We start from the raw sequence: 17,801 nt of genomic DNA on the forward strand, positions 1-17,801 counted from the left end.
CACTCACCTAGTGATATGCTGGAAATCCAGCTTTGGGGATGAGGGAGAAAAGCCCTAATTTGTACTGTTTGCCAATTTTCTGGTGTAAATATTCTCACTGTGGCAATTTTCAGGCATACAAAGGATTAATAATTGGCTCATAGAAGTCTTCAATATTTAGCAGTTGGCACTAGGAGATAGCTCTAGCATACCACCGTCCTTCACCTTATATGCCTGTCATCCCTTATCACCCTCACCCTCAAGTGGCTGGCCTTTCCTCCCATTAGTATTTACCAGGTTGTTTAATTTTCTGAAATGTTTTCTGTAACAGGGAAAGAATTACTAAAGAATGTGGAAGATTCTGAGTTGCCATATTAACCCTGTTGATATTTGGGACGCCTGAATGGCTCAGTGATTGAGAATCTGGCTTTGGCTCTGGTCATGATACCCGGGTCCTGTGATCAACTCCTCACAGGAGCCTGCTTCTCCCTCTGCCTATGTCTCTGCTTCTTTCTCTGTGTCTCTCATGAATAAACAAATAAATAGTCTTTAAAAAGATTATTGATATTCTATAAAAAATTAAAGTTTGCATATATTGTTCCATTTATTGTTTTAGACTGCATTTAGTAGGAACATATTGTGCTGAAGATAATTTTGAAGGCTAAATGGAATGATAGAATGGCTTAGTTATAGGTAATAGCTCACTCATTTTGAACTAAAGGTTAAAGGTTGAATTTGTAAATTCTAAAGTAATAATTTATTACATCATGCAGCTAAAGGACTTCTTAAAGAGAACTGTAGAAGGATTTGTAAAACTCTTTGACCGAGAAGATCAGCAAGGGCTGCCAATATTTAAGATGGAACTGACATTTGATGATGATAAAATGGAATTTTATCCTACCTTTCAAGATTTGGAAGATATTGTTTTGGGTTTGGTAGAGCGAATAACTGAAGCTCTGCAGGTATTCCACCAACCTTATCCACTGGGCTTCTTTATATGGATCTCTTTCAACATTTTAAACAGTTGAAACTATAAAGTGGACATAAAATGTCCATAACATAAAATGTTATAACTCTGTTTTATTTCCATCCTCCAAGTTATTTTAAGTTACAAAGTGCTTTCTCTTTGATAAAGTCCCTGGATAGAAATGATGTTTTCCTTTTTAGAACTTTTATTACAGTTAGGAATTGGTATTTATGGGCTCATTTCATCTTCCCTACTTAGTTGTGAGCTTCTTAAGGATGAGATCCACATCATGTTTGTTTTTTCTACTTTCTAGTATAATCACTTAGACATTATAGTTATTCAATAAATACTTGTTGAATGATAGAAAACTAACTCAAGTTTTTATACTAGACTACAAACTATCCAATTTTATTTTATTTTATTTTTTGAGATTTAATTTTAAGTAATCCAATGTGGGGCTGGAACTCCCAACCCCTGAGATCAAGAGTCACATGCTCTACCAACTGAGCCAGCCACGCACCCCAAACTATACAATTTTAAATCATTATTTTGAATCAAGTTGTCTTTTTTTGGTGGGGGCGGGGCACTGAAATCTGAAATGAATGTTTAAAATTATAAGATCTATGTATAGACCAATATTTAGATCTACGTATAGACCAGATATTTATTTCATAAATTATCATTTTATTTTTTGTTAGAATGTCCAAACAGTTCCCTCTTGGCTATCAGGAGCTTCACCATCCGTAAATCTTGACACACAACTTCCTGAACGTGTGTTACAATGGGCTCTTACGACACTGAAGTTGGCAGTACATTATAACTTAGAAGGTGCAAGAAAACATTATGAGACATACGGTATATATCACAAATATAATATTACACCCTTTTATCATAAAAGAATGCCATTTTTATTTTTACTGGAAATTGGTCAAATATTTGATTGTCTGGGGCTGTCATGAAAAAGCAGAAAGAGCCAGAAGTGAGCATTGGCATGGCTTTTGGCAGAATCAAAGCATGAACCCAGGAAGCTTGAATTCTGTTGTCTAGTCCAAAGTGTAAATGTTAACAGGAGCAGAGTAATAAAGCCAAAAGGTAGAGAGAAGAGATGTTGGAATAAGGAGAAAGCTAAAACAAGTTTTAAATTAATATAGTTTTAAAGAATAGTTTTGAAGAGACTGCAGCTCAGTTTTACAGTCTCTAAGTGTGTATGGGGTCAGGAGATAGTTATTTGACATTCTCTTAATCAAAACCTTCTATTAACTGGTTTGTCTGCACCTCCAAATTATTGTAAGGTCATTATATATACACTCTTGTCTTTATTTTAAAATGCCAATGTTCAACCTGGTTTGCTTGCTTAGGTCTATTTTATTCTTTTCCTAGTAGTGTATGTTAGTTCTCTATTAATATATTTAATTGAATAGTCTACTCCTTTCCATGACCATATCAAAAAGTGCTTTATCTTTTTGAATGGGTCTTATTACTGAGATTTACATTAGATTATTAATTTTCAGTTGAAAAATACAATTGGCTTCTTGATGGGACCGCAGTTGAGCTGATAGAGACTTTTCAGGCAGAAGATCATACTTTTGATGAATACACAGATGTAAGTGGTAATTCTGTTCTACTTTAATGCCTTTGACTTTCTTTTTTTAATTAGGGCTTTTTTTCCTGGAAGGTAAATGCTTCAATTAAAGTTAATAGAATTTCTTATTCAAAATATCATTATAGTAAACTTATAGATTCACCAAATAATTTCTTTAGTCATTCATGTATTCATTCATTGCTTCAACAATTACATTCAGACACCTAACAAGATTTTGGTGGTGGAAAGATGAATAATACATACACATTGCCCTCAGGAGCTGATGTTTGGCCTGGAAGCCAGACATATGAGTAACAATAATGACATATGGAGATAAGTACTGGAATGGAGGTGTAAACAAAGTATTGTGGAAGCACAGAAGTGGGAATGATTGCTTCTGCTTTGGAAGATTGGTGAAGAGTTCTTAAAGAAGTGAGAAGTGAGCGAGGCTTTGAAGTAGAAGTCTATAGTGGAGAAGACAGGGACTGTAACATGAACAAAGACCAAAAGGACTTAGGGGTGTTCAGAGACTATCAAATGAACCCAAACAGCTGAAGTCTAGGTAACAGGGATGCAGTACATAGCAGATTTAGAATATGAAGGTAGACATGTGGGATAATCTTAGAGTATCTTTGCTCAAGAGTTTGTACTCTGTTTTGAAGGTTTTTAGCTATGCAAGTGATATACTTGGATCTGAATTGTAAATGCTTTTTTAAAAAATTTTAAGCTTATAGGAAGATTTTTCAATCTTGCCTCGGAAATAATGCTTTTGCCTCAGTGGGTTCATTACCCTATGGTGCGTTTGGATTGTGAAGATTTGAAGACAGGCCTAACAAACAAAGCAAAAAACTTTGCAAATATATTATTAAACAACATAGCTTCAAAACATAGAAAGGAAAATGAATGGTAAGTAGAAGTAATTGCTAAACTCAGAAATATAGAGTAAAAAGAAATATTTTGCTAATAATAATTCTTGGTTGAAGTAAGAGGGATGTGTGGCTGGCTCATTTGGAAGAGCCTTGACTCTTCATGTCGGGGTCATGAATTTGAGCTCCACGTTGGATGTAGAGATTAATTACTTAAATAAAATACATAAGCTTTAAATTTTTTTTAAAAGATTAAAATATAAGTGTTTACAACTTTCTCTTCATAGTTGCCTCTTAAGGAATATCCTTTGTAGTCCCAATGGTCTGGTTTTTATGTGTTTGTTTGGTACAGTTTGAGAGTTGTTTTGAGGCAACCCAGGATTTTTTTAAAAAAAGAAATTGAAATAAAACAGTGTTTGGATACAGGTTGCATGAAAATGGAGAGACTAGACTTTCAATGATATTGGAAACATCTGGTATTGTTCCTGACCCCAGTATTTACTTGTGTCACCTAGCTTATTTTCGTTATCTGTAGAATAGAGACAGCAGTACCTACTTTGCAGAGTGGCTGTAAAATTAGATTCACAAACCAGTGGCCTGTTGTCTGAATATGTCATGCAGATATTTTTATTTGTCTCATGCTGTATTTTATTTTGTTTAAGTACATTTTGTTTGTTTTTTTTTGTTTAAGTACATTTTGAATTGACTATCAACATTTCAAAATTAGGAGATTTTACACATAACATACACACACACACACACTCTCTCTCTCTCTCCAGATCTCCTACCTTTCTTGAAAAAGTGGGAAGACTGTATCACGTTGGGCCTTCAGTGGTAAATGGAGCTGAGAAGCAGTTTTTGTTTTACACAGGGAATATGTCCTTTCATTTGTTCACCCACTGCTCAAGCAATTCATCATCCAACTCATTTAACTTATTTGTTACCTGTCTGGGCCCCAAGGAATCTTAGCTTGTAACTTTTGTAAAGATTAAAACTGATATATATAAAGCACCAGCACAGTGCTGGGAATATGATACTCAATCAATGTTAGCTAGTGTGTTTATTTTCCCAGAAGCAATGTGAGAAAATCATGTGCTTTGGAATCAGAAAGACTTGGATTTGAATACTGACTCTTCAATGAACTAGTTCTATGACTCTAGGCAAATCACTTAATTTCTTTGAGCCTCACCTGCTGTGCCAGGTGTGAAAACTAATACCTTCCTTGTAGGACTAGTGTTAGATTACAGATAACATTTGTAAAGTATCTGGCACCATACTTGGCATAGAATAGGTGCCCAAATTAAGGGAGCTATCATATCAATAAATATTTTTAAATGAACAGAAAATACATGACTGTCAAAAAGTCAAGTATTATCAGGCATACTTTGTACAAAAATATACTACTACACAAAAAGATATCAAAGATGGCATGGCATTCATTTCTAACAATCTCATTGAATAAGAGCAATGACGATGCCATAATAAAAAATGATTTATGTTTAACATGACAGTTCTTTGGTATTTATTTTTTGCAGTATACATGACTTTTCTGGAAAATTCTATTACTTCCAACAAAATAACTCTTACTATAAACCCATGACATAAGAGCAGCTGAAAAGTTATCTAGTTCATTCTTTGTTTTCTTTTTTTTTTTTTTTTTTCATTCTTTGTTTTCTATTTAAATTCCACACTTGACCTAGATAACACCAAAAGGAGGAAATGTGTGCCACTAAGTAAAGTAAAAGTTATTAAATAAATGAATAATAATCATTAAAGAGCAATTTGATTGCTCACAATTTGGTTTAACATCTGCTTGGGCCACTTTGCTCTCAATCATTTTATTTGCCTCCTTGTCTTTTGCTGTAATGTCTTTCCCAAGGGACTTAGATTCTGCTCTAGCAAGAAGTGTCTCCACAGGATCACCTGTCTTTTTGTCATTATCGACTTTAATGAATTCCTCCTAAATTTTTGATAATCAAGAATAAACAATCAAACTCTATGTGATCTCAGTTTTGCTTATCTCTCCAGCCTCATTTTATGTCCCCTTCTTTGTATTCATATTGGCCTGCTTGCCATTCTAAGTATGCTCTATATCACACTGCTTAACTGGGTAGTTCAAGAGAGTTAAAGAGATCTGTAGAAAAAATTTTTTTAGTACGTCTTAATTTCCACATGAAAATGTTACCTCAATTTTGTAGATTTTGTAGATATAAGATGTATGCTGAGTTATAACAGATAAATTGTCCTTAAATGTTTTAAGACATCTTAGTGTCTTAATATTTTAAGGATATCACAGTTCATATTTTACAATAATCATAATATAACACAAACATATTGAGTATGATATAGCATTAATTACCATAGCCATAGTAAAGCAGAGTATTATGTCAGTATTTGCAGTGATTTTGAAGCAATTAAGGAGCATGCATTAAAAGTCCCTGGAACAACAGAAGAGATGATGGATCTGATAGCTTATGTAGAGAAATCCCGGACTATAGGGATTCAAGAGTTGGCTTTACGGATCAAGGTAAGAATCTTTTAATTTGTATGTTTTAAATTAGTTTCTTTTTATTGTGAAATATGATAAACATATTTAAAATATGTAAAACATAGTTAAACTGAGTTATAAAGTACCCACCTGGGCAGCCTATATGGCTCAGTGGTTTAGCGCTGTCCTCTGCCCAGGGTGTGATCCTGGAGACCCCAGAGTCCCGCATCAGGCTCCCTGCATGGAGCCTGCTTCTTCTTCTTCCTGTGTCTCTGCCTCTGTGTGTGTGTGTGTGTCCTCAAGAATAAATAAAAATCTTTTTTAAATTATTTTTTTATTTTTTATTTTTTATTTTTTTAAATTTATTTTTTATTGGTGTTCAATTTACTAACATACAGAATAACCCCCAGTGCCCGTCACCCATTCACTCCCACCCCCCGCCCTCCTCCCCTTCTACCACCCCTAGTTCGTTTCCTAGAGTTAGCAGTCTTTACGTTCTGTCTCCCTTTCTGATATTTCCAATAAAAATCTTTTTTTTTTTTTTAAAAGTACCCACCTATAATGCCATGACTAAGTTAAGAAATAGGATATTGCCTGGACCTCTGAAGCCCTCTGTGTGTGACTTTCTGATCATAACTGCTTCTCTCCCTCTCTGCCCTAGAGGTTTCCCTTGGTTTCTACAGTAATCACACATTTTTATTCTTTTGTGCCACGAACTATGTGTGCATCCTCAAACAACATGAGCTTAAAATTTTTTCTTTCTTTTATAATTTACATTTAATAGTATACTTATGCCTTCCCAAGCACAAGATTGTATACCCATTCACCTATATTGTACTCTAATTCATTGTTTGAAAATGTGAAATATAACACACATACCCCAAATTACATAAAACATAAATTGTGCAGTTTAAAATCTTATAAAGTAGGGATCCCTGGGTGGCGCAGCGGTTTGGCGCCTGCCTTTGGCCCAGGGCGCGATCCTGGAGACCCGGGATCGAATCCCACATCAGGCTCCCAGTGCATGGAGCCTGCTTCTCCCTCTGCCTGTGTCTCTGCCTCTCTCTCTCTCTCTCTCTGTGACTATCATAAGTAAAAAAAAAAAAAAATAAAATAAAATCTTATAAAGTAAACACACCATAATTATCACCCAGGGAAGAAATGGAACCTTGCCAACACATTAGAAGCTCATCATAGTTGCCTCTTTTTCCTGGATGTGTACACTATCCTGACTTTTGTGATAATTGCTTCCTTGCAACTTCTTTATAGTTTTACTGTCAAAATATGCATTTCTAATCAATATAATTAATTTTTGTCTCATTTAGATCTTTATATAGAATCATACTGTTTCTGTTCTTTTGCATCTTGCCAACATTATGTTAGTAATGCCATGCCATTGTTTCTTAGCTTCATTTTCATTGCTGTCTTATACTTACTATTATATAATCATATAATAACTTGTTATTTTAGTTTTATTGTTCTGGATATTTGGTTTGTTTCTACTTTTGCTATTAATAGCAATACTGCTGGGAACATTTCTGTACATGTATCCTGGTTTATATATTCATGCATTTCTCCTAGATATTATAACATATTTATTTTCACCTTTACTAGCTAAGGCAAAACTCTTTTCTAAAGTAGTTTTGGGTTGCCTGGGTGGCTCAGCATTGAGCATCTGCTTTGGCTCAGGGCGTGATCCTGGAGACCCTGGATCGAGTCCCACATTGGGCTCTCTGCATGGAGCCTGCTTCTCCCTCTGCCTGTGTCTCTGCCTCTCTCTCTGTGTCTCTATGAATAAATAAATAAAATCTTAAAAAAAATAGTTTCAATTTTATACTCCTACCAGCAGTGTATGAGTCCTACTATTTTACACCCTTACTTATGCTTGCTCTTGTGAGATATTTTAAATTTGCCAGGCTGTTCTCTTAACTATAGAGAACAAACTGATGGTTACTAAGGAGGGAGGTGGGTTGGGGGTGGTGAGGGAAATAGGTGATGGAGATTAAGGAGTACACTTGTTGTGATGAGCACTGGGTGATGTATGGAAGTGTTGAATCACTATATTGTTCACCTAAACTAATATTACACTGTCTGCTAGCTAAATGGAATTTAAATAAAAACTTTAAAGAAAAAAGAATAATTGCTGTTCTGTTAGGTGGAAATCATTGTATTTTTAATTTGCATTTTCCTGAAGAAAACTGAATTTGAATACTTTTCATATGCTTTTTAAAAAATAATTTTTTTATTACAAAAGTAACATAATGACAGTAGAGAAGTAAGAGATACAGAAAAACATTAAGCTGACCAAAAACATGAAACATATTCCTACTTAATAGAAAATTGAGGGATTCCTGGGTGGCTCAGCCTTTTAGTGCCTGCCTTTGGCTCAGAGCGTGATTCTGGAGTCCCAGGATTGAGTTGCGCATCAGGCTCCCTACATGGAGTCTGCTTCTCCCTCTGCCTGTGTCTCTGCCCCTCTCTCTCTCTCTGTGTCTCTCATGAATAAATAAAATCTTTTTAAAAAAAAGAAAATTGAGTATCATATTTTTGACTTAAGATTACATCAACATGAAAAAAAGGATTTTATTGTAAACATGTTTGACTTAAGATTGAAACAAATATGAAACATAAAAATGTATTTTTGAATATTTAAATTTACAGGTTTAGATGTGTCAAGAATAAGTGAATTATTTAACCATTCACTGTTGGATATTGAAGATGCCTCCAGTTTTCATTTCTTAATTTATTTTTTTAATTTACTTTTAAGATGCCTCCAATTTTTTTAAAAATTTAAATTCAATTGGGGGATCCCTGGGTGGCGCAGTGGTTTAGCGCCTACCTTTGGCCCAGGGCGCGATCCTGGAGACCTGGGATCGAATCCCACGTCAGGCTCCCGGTGCATGGAGCCTGCTTCTCCCTCTGCCTGTGTCTCTGCCTCTCTCTCTCTCTCTGTGACTATCATAAATAAATAAAAATTTAAAAAAATTAAAAAAAAAAGAAAAAAAAATTAAATTCAATTAATTAAGATAATTATTAGTTTTAGAGGTGGAGTTCAGTGATTCATCCGTCTTTTTTTTTTCTTCATTGCTTTTATTTATTTATTTATTTTAAAGATTTATTTTTATTTATTTATGATAGACATAGAGAGAGAGAGAGGCAGAGACACAGGCAGAGAGAGAAGCAGGCTCCATGCCGGGAGCCCGACGCGGGACCCGATCCCGGGACTCCAGGATCGCATCCTGGGCCAAAGGCAGGTGCGAAACCGCTGAGCCACCCAGGGATCCCCTGCTTTTTATTTCTATAAATAATATTTAGAGAAGTATATTGACAGCCACGCCTCAAAGTTTGTCATTAACAATATGTCCGATGTCTTCACAAATGCTGTCCCCCACACAGAAGGACTAATCAATCATAAGATCCAGGCTGTGATTGACCTCAAAACAGACTTCTTCTGAGCTGAAAGATTTCTTGTTTCATTTGGAATCTCATATGTTCCGTTTTGCATTTGAACACTGTATGTCATATTTCCCCATTAAACTACAAGTATTATGATTATATTATGAAAAAATAGTATATGACTATGGGGGTATTTCAAAATAACAGATACCTCAGATATTCCCATGTTAACAAGTGGGGAAATGAATAACACCTATTTGAAGTCTTCAGAAATGCTAGTGATTCATCAGTTTTATATAATATCCAGTGCTCATTACATCACGTGCCCTCCTCAATGTCCATCACCCAGTTGCTCCATCCTCCCACCCACCTCCCTTCCAGCAACGCTTAGTTTCCTTCCTATGATTAAGAGTCTTTTACGGTTTTTCTCTATGATTTCATCTTGTTTTTTTATTTTTCTCCTTTCTGCCCCTATGATCCTCTGTTTTGTTTCTTAAATTCCACATATGAGTGAGACCATATGATAATTGTCTTTCTCTGATTGGCTTATTTCACTTACCATAATACCACCTAGTTCCATCTATGTTATTGCAAATGGCAAGGTTTCATTTTTTTATGGTTGAGTAGTATTTCATCAATATATATATATGTACTTATATATATAATAGTACTTCTAGTACTATTGAAATACTTTTATATATATATACATACCACACTGATATAGATATATATGTTATTTTAGATATATAATAAATATTATATATATGTATGTGTGTATGTGTATGTATATATATATATACATATATATGCATATATATGTATATATATATATATATATATATATATATATATATATATATATAAAGATCCATTTATCTGTCAATGGACATCTGGGCTCTTGCCATCTTGCCATTGTGGACATTGCTGCTGTGAACATTGTGGTGCAGGTGCCCCTTTAGATCACTACATCTGTATCTTTGGGGTAAAAAACCTAGTAGTGCAATTGCTGGGTTGTATGGTAGCTTTATTTTAAACTTTTTGAGGACCATTTTCCAGAGTGGCTACACCAATTTGCATTCTCACCAACAGTATAGGAAGGTTCTCTTTTCTCTGAGTCCTCGCCAACATCTGTCATTTCCTGACTTGTTCATTTTAGCCATTTGATTGGTATGAGGTGGTATCTCATTGTGGTTTTGATTTACATTTCCCTGATGCTGAGTGATGTGGAATATTTGTTCATGTGTCTATTGGCCATTTGTACGTCTTCTTTGGAGAAATATCTGTTCATGTCTTCTGCCCATTTCTTGATTGGATAATTTGTTCTTTGGGTGGTGAGTTTGATTAGTTCTTTATAGATTTTGGATACTAGCCCTTTATCTGATAAGACTTTTCCAAATATCTTCTCCCATTCTGTTGGTTTTCTTTTGGTTTTGTCGACTGTTTCCTTTGCTGTGCAAAAGCTTTTTATGTTGATGAACTCCCAGTATTTCATTTTTACCTTTGTTTCCCTTGCCTTTGGAGACCCATCTAGCAAGAAGTTGCTGTGGCCAAGGTCACAGAGGTTGCTGCCTCTGTTATCCTCTAGGATTTTGATGGATTCCTCTCTCACATATAGGTCTTTTATCCATTTTGAGTCTATTTTTGTATATGGTATGAGGAAATGGTTCAGTGTCATTCTTCTGCATGTGGCTGTCCAATATTCCCAACACCATTTGTGGAAGAGATGGTCTTTTTTCCATTGGATGGTCTTTCCTGCTTTGTCAAAGATTAGTTGGCCATAATGTTGAGAGTCCATTTCTGTATTCTCTATTCTGTTCCAATGATCTGTTTGTCTGTTTTTGTGCCAGTACCGCACTGTCTTGATGATTATAGCTTTGTAATACAGCTTGAAGTCTGAAAATGTGATGCCACCAGTATTGTTTTTCTCCTTCAATATTCCTTTGGCTATTCAGGGTCTTTTCTGGTTCCATACAAATTTTAGGATTGTTTGTTCCAGTTCTGTGAAAAAAGTCAATGATATTTTGATAGGGATTACATTGAATGTATAGATTGCTCTAGGTAGCATAGATATTTTAACAATATTAGTTCTTCCAATACATGAACATGGAACCTTTTCCATTTCTTTGTGTCTTCCTCAATTTCTTTCATGAGTGTGCTACAGTTTTCTGAGTACAAATCCTTTACTTCATTGGTTAGGTTTATTCTTAGGTTTCTTAAGGTTTTTGGTGCAATTGTGTGTAAATGGGATTGACTCCTGAAGTTCTCTTTCTTCTGTCTCAGTGTATAGAAATGCAACTGATATCTGTGCCTTGATTTTATATCCTGCTACTTTGCTGAATTGCTGTATGAGTCCTAGCAATTTTGGGATGGAGTCTTGGGTTTTCTACATAGAGTATCATGTTATCTGCAAAGAGTAAGAGTTTGACTTTTTCTTTGCCAGTTTGGATGCCTTTTATTTCCTTTTGTTGTCTGATTGCTGAGCCTAGGACTTCTAGTACTATTGAACAACAGGGGAGAGAGTGGATATCCCTGCTGTGTTCCTAACCTTTGGGGAAAAGCTCTCAGTTTTTCCCCATTGAGAATGATATTCACTGGGGGCTTTTTGTATATGGCTTTTATGATATTAAGGTATGTTCCCTCTATCCTTAAATTGTGAAGACTGTCAAATTCTTTTTCTGTATCAGCTGAGAGGATCATATAGTTCTTGTCCTTTCTTTCTTCTTTTTTTTTGAAATATATTTTATTTATTTATTCTGGAGAGAGACAGAGAGAGGCAGAGACATAGGCAGAGGGAGAAGCATGCTCCATGCAGGGAGCCAGATGTGGGACTCGATCCCGGGACTCCGGGATCAGGCCCTGAGCCAAAGACAGATACTCAACCACTGAACCACCCAGGCTTCCCAGTTCTTATCCTTTCCTTTGTTAATGTGATATATCACCTGATTTGCAGATGTTGAAAGACTTGCAGTCCAGGAATAAATCCCACTTAGTCTTGGTGAATAATCCTTTTAATGTACTGTTGGATCCTATTAGCTAGTACCTTGGTGAGAATTTTGGCATCCATGTTCATCAGGGATATTGGTTTGTAATTCTCCTTGTTGGTAGAGTCTTTTTCTGATTTTGGGGTCAAGGTAATGCTGGCCTCATGGAATGAGTTTGAATACTTTTCATATGCTTATTGACCATTCGGAATTCCTCTTTGGTGAAATGCTTTTACATGGTTTTGCCTATTTTTCTTTGGGGTTTTGTGTCTTTTTTATTTTTTAAAAAGATTTTATTTATTTATTTGAGAGAGAGAGAGAGATTGAGAGAGCATGAACAGGGGGAGAAGTAGAGAGAGAGGAGCAGACTCCTCACTGAGCAGAGAGCCTGATGCAGGGCTGGATCCCAGAACCCTGGGATCATGTCCTGAGCCAAAGGCAGACACTTAACTAACTGAACCACCCAGTTACCCTCTTTTTCTTATTGGTCTATAATAGTTTTTTTTTTTCAATTGTGCTAAAATATACATAACAAAAAATTTTAAGTGTGCTATTTCATTTGTAGTTTTGAAGATACTATTGGTAAGTATCCTTTTTCTTTTACTCTAATTTATTCTAACTTTTTAATGGTATTTTTTGATGAAGAGAAGTTCTTATTGTAATGCAGTCAAATGGGCAATGTTCCCCCCTCTTTTTTTTAAAGAGGGAGGGAGGGAGGGAGGGAGGAAGCGAGAGAGAGAGAGAGAGAGAGAGAGAGAGAGAGAGAGAGAGAGAGAGGTGAAGGAGAGAGGCAGAAGTAGAGGGAGAGAATCTTAAACAGGCTCCATGTTGCTTAAGGCAGGGCTCGATCTCACAACCCTGAGATCATGACCTGAGCTGAAATCAAGAGTCTGACGCTTAACTGACTGAACCACTCAGGTGCCCCCAATGTTTCCTTTTATAGCTAGTGCTTTCTGTGTCTTGTTTAAGAAATCCTTTCCTACCTAGGGACATGATGATTTTTTTCTTATATCCTTTTTTAGACTTGTGTAGTTTTCCCTTTCAGGTTTAGGTTTTCAGTCTTCCTAGAATCTTATTTTTGTGAATGATGTGAGGTTCAACCTAATTATTATTTTTTGGACAAAACTGGAAAACTTTATTGAGAGAATTTTAACAAATTTTGAACACAAGAACAGTCTACATGGTTTCAGCTTGTCTTTGTTCAATCCTGGGGTTTCCCTTCGCCTGCTTCCAGCATCTTAAGGGGCTCTAGATTTGCAAGTCTATTCCTTTTGACAAGTCTCTTCCCTTTGACATCAGGACTGTCTCCATGCTCTTTCCCAGTCTCGGGAAGAGTCAGTTCCTCCTGATTAGGTTCCAGGGCAGACCCTTGAGCTACAGGTACTCCTTCATCTCTTCTCTCTTAATCAGATATAATATCCTGACGCTCAATTGGTGGCTCCTTTCCTTGTTGCTCAGCACTGGGAACCACAGGCCAAATCAGCTGCAAAGATTTTTCATCATCTCATCTTGCTCTAGGCCTGAATGTTGGCCTTACTTGCCAATTCATATTTCACACAAGACAGACAACGGCCATTTTGCTGACACACCCAGAGAAAAGCAACCTGTTTATTTTTCCACATAGATGAGCATCCACATCCACATAGATGAGCAATTATGTATTTATCATAGACTGTATTTGAGTATAATTGACACCAAATTTATTTTAGTTTTAGATGTACAGCATAGTGATCCAACATCTCTATACATTATGCTACGCTCACCACAGTGTAGCTACCACCTGTCATCATATAACATTCTTACAATTATCATTAACTGTATTCCCTGTGCTGTACCTGTTACTCCCGTGATTTATTCATTCCATAATTGGAAGTCTGTATCTCCCAATCCTCTTCACCTATTTGACCTAACTTTTCATTTCCTTCCCTCTGGCAACCATCAGTTTGTTCTCTGTATTTATAGGTCTGATTCTAGCAATAATAAGTCTTGATACTTGGTAGAACATGTCCTCCCATTCTTCTTCACCAAGTTTCTTGCTTGTTCTTGGTCCTTAGAATTTTCATACCAATTCTAGAATTAGCATATCACATTTCATAAAATACCTTTTGGGATTTTGGCTAAGATCACATTAGTAATAGTTTTGGGGATTCCTCGGTGGCTCAGTGGTTTAGCGCCTGCCTTTGGCCCAGGGCATGATCCTGGAGTCCCAGGATGGGGTCCCGCATTGGGCTCCTTGCATGGAGCCTCCTTCTCCCTCTGCCTGTGTGTGTCTCTGCCTCTCTCTCTCTCTGGGTCTCTCATAAATAAATAAATAAATAAAGTCTTAAAAAATATTTTTTTTGAGAATTTGCATCTTTCTGGTATAAATTTTAGAATGAGTTTTTCACATTCCACAAAAATCTGTTGGGATTTTTATTAGGAATGCATTAAATAGAGAGAATTGGCACATTTACACAGTAGTCTTCCAATTCATGATATATCTTTTTAAAAAAATTTGTCTCTTCTTTAAATCTCTCAGTATTTTATAATTTCCTCTGTAAAAGTTGTACTCATCTTTTTTAGATATATTTTCAGGTACTTAATATCTTTTAATGTTATATTAAATGATATCTTTAAATTTTAAATCATTTTATTACTTGAATACAGAAATATAATTTATAAAATAATTAAGACTATTTTTTAGAACAGTTTTAAATTTATAGAAGTACAGAGTTTCTTATTACATAGTCCTTACTGCCCCCTACACTCAATTTACTCATTGCATCTTACATTTGTATGGTATATTTATTAGAATTAATAAACTAGTATTGATACATTATTAACTAAAATCCACAGATTATTCAGTTTTTCTTAGTTTTTACTTAATGTCCTTTTTCTGTTTCAGGAACCTATCTTAGACACCACATTATATCTAGTTGTATCTTCTTAGGCTCCTGTTGGCTCTGAGAATTTCTCAGATTTGGTGGGTTTTTTTGTTGTTGTTGTTGTTGTTGTTGTTTGTTTGTTTTTATTTTAAGTAGCCTCACCTAACATGAGGCTTGCAGTCAGTGTTGCATGCTCTACCAACTGAGCCAGCCAGGCTCTCCCTCTTTTGTTTTGTTTTTAATGACATTGATAGTGTTGAGAAGTATGGGTCAGGTATATCAGAGGGTAGCCCTGTGTTGGAATTCATCTGATGTTTTTCTCATGATTAGACTAAGGGAGGTAGTGGGCTTTCTGAAGGAGGATCACAAAAGTAAATGCCATTTTCATCACATCAAATCAAGGGTACATATTATCAACATGACTTACCGTTATTGATGTGACCTTGATCACCAGTCTGAAATAGTGTTTATCAGGTTTCTCTATTCTTTCCTCCCCCTTTCCATATGTTGTCTCTGGAAGGAAGTCACTCTATGCAGCCCACACTTCAGAATTGGAAAATTATACTCTGTTAGAGTGGAGTAGCTACATAATTTATTTGGAATTCTTCTGCATGAGAGATTTGTCTCCTCCTCCTCTTATAATTTACTCAATTACTTATTTATATCACTATGGACTTATGGGTATTTATTTTATACCTTGGGCTATAATAGAATTTTATAACATAAAATTTATTGTTATGTATAAATAAATAGCTATCACTGAATTTTTTATTAATTTTTGAAATTTCTTTTTTCTGGGCAGCCCTGATGGCCCAATGGTTTGGCATTGCCTTCAGCCCAGGGTATGATCCTGGAAACCTGGGATCGAGTCCCACGTCAGGCTCCCTGCATGGAGCCTGCTTCTCCCTCTGCCTGTGTCTCTGCCTCTCTCTCTCTCTGTGTGTCTCTCATGAATAAATAAATAAAATCTTTTTAAAAAGTTAAAAAAAAGAAACTTCTTTTTTCTTTAAAACCTTAATTTTAAAAATGTTGTATTTTGGGGTGTATGGGTGGCTCAGTCAGTTAAACTGCTATCTCTTGATTTTTAAAAATATTTTTATTTATTATTCTTTTAATATATTTTTATTGGAGTTCGATTTGTCAACATACAGTATAACACCCAGTGCTCATCCCATCAAGTTCCCCCCTCAGTGCCCGTCACCCAGTCACCCCAACCCCCCCCACCTCCCCTTCCACTACCTCTTGTTCGTTTCCCAGAGTTAGGAGTCTCTCATCTTCTGTCACCCTCACTGATATTTCCCACTCCCTTTCCCCTTTATTCCCTTTCACTATTTTTTATATTCCCCAAATAAATGAGACCATATGTTTGTCCTTCTCCAATTGACTTACTTCACTCAGCATAATAGAACTTAGAACCCTCCAGTTCTATCCATGTTGAAGCAAATGGTGAGTATTCGTCGTTTCTGATGGCTGAGTAATATTCCATTGTATATATAGACCACAGCTTCTTTATCCATTCATCTTTCAGTGGACACTGAGGCTCCTTCCACAGTTTGGCTATTGTGGACGTTGCTGCTATAAACATTGGGGTGCAGGTGTCCTGCCGTTTCACTGCATCTGTATCTTTGGGGTAAATCTCCAGCAGTGCAATTGCTGGGTTATAGGGAAGTTCTATTTTTAACTCTTTGAGGAATCTCCACACTGTTTTCCAGAGTGGCTGTACCAGTTCACATTCCCACCCACAGTGCAAGAGGGTTCCCCTTTCTCCACATCCTCTCCAACATTTGTTGTTTCCAGCCTTGTTAATTTTCACCATTCTCACTGGTGTGAGGTGGTATCTCATTGTGGGTTTTGATTTGTATTTCCCTGATGGAAATGATGCGGTGTCTCTTGATTTTGACTCAGGTCATGATCTAGGATCCTGAGATCAAGCCCTGCATGATCAGGCTCTGTGCTCAGCAGGGAGTCTGCTAGAGGGTTTCCTTCCCTCTCCCTTTACCCCCCTCTCCCACTCATGTGTGTGCTTTTTCTCTCTCTAAAACAAATACATAAATCTTTAAGAAAGTAAAAATATTGTGTATTTTTATTTTTCTTCATTTTAATAGTTTATCTGAAGAGTTTTTTGCATGTCTACATATACCATCATATAAATTACAAATAGTGAATGTTTTGGTTCTGTCCTCATAAACATGACATGTTTCCAAAACATTATTTAGAGTTTTAGAAGTTATTGGCTCTTCTGTATTCCATAATGCCTTGGTTTTTCTAGATGATGTATTATATCTGGAGCTTTTTTTGTAGGAATCCAAACGCCGAATGAGTTACTTTTTAGATGTTTTCCTATTTTCTCAAGAAGACTTAGCTTTAAATTCAGCTGTCCTTATGTGGCCTTGGAAAATTAATCCCATCTTTGATGAAAATGATGAGGTAAATATCTTTTTCAGTTTATATTTTTTTATTCTGATATTTTAAGCACATTTATTTGATCTACCTTTAAAAGCTAACTTTATGTGTCAATATGAGTTTGGAGCTAGCAACATTTATAGCTCTGCAAGCTTAGGACAGGCTGTTAGGCTTAATACAGGATCTGGTAAGAAGTGGGACTGACATTAAAGAGGTCAGAACTATTATAGATTGATAATAACAGTAAGCACTGCCTTAAGTATTTTGCATTTAGT

The 17,801-nt window shown here is 35.9% G+C and overlaps 1 protein-coding gene across 1 annotated transcript in view; it reads left to right on the forward strand.

Annotated features, from left to right (window-relative positions):
* The window catches only part of DNAH12 (dynein axonemal heavy chain 12), a 202,979-nt gene that overhangs the window by 19,256 nt on the left and 165,922 nt on the right, over positions 1 to 17,801 (forward strand). Inside the window, 6 exon segments of the mRNA XM_038566103.1 lie at positions 753 to 941; positions 1,645 to 1,801; positions 2,458 to 2,549; positions 3,256 to 3,434; positions 5,786 to 5,921; positions 17,425 to 17,550. Coding sequence (XP_038422031.1) covers positions 753 to 941; positions 1,645 to 1,801; positions 2,458 to 2,549; positions 3,256 to 3,434; positions 5,786 to 5,921; positions 17,425 to 17,550 — 879 coding nt within the window.

Source organism: Canis lupus, chromosome 20 (assembly GCF_011100685.1).
Source record: "Canis lupus familiaris isolate Mischka breed German Shepherd chromosome 20, alternate assembly UU_Cfam_GSD_1.0, whole genome shotgun sequence".
Classification (NCBI taxonomy): Eukaryota; Metazoa; Chordata; class Mammalia; order Carnivora; family Canidae; genus Canis; species Canis lupus.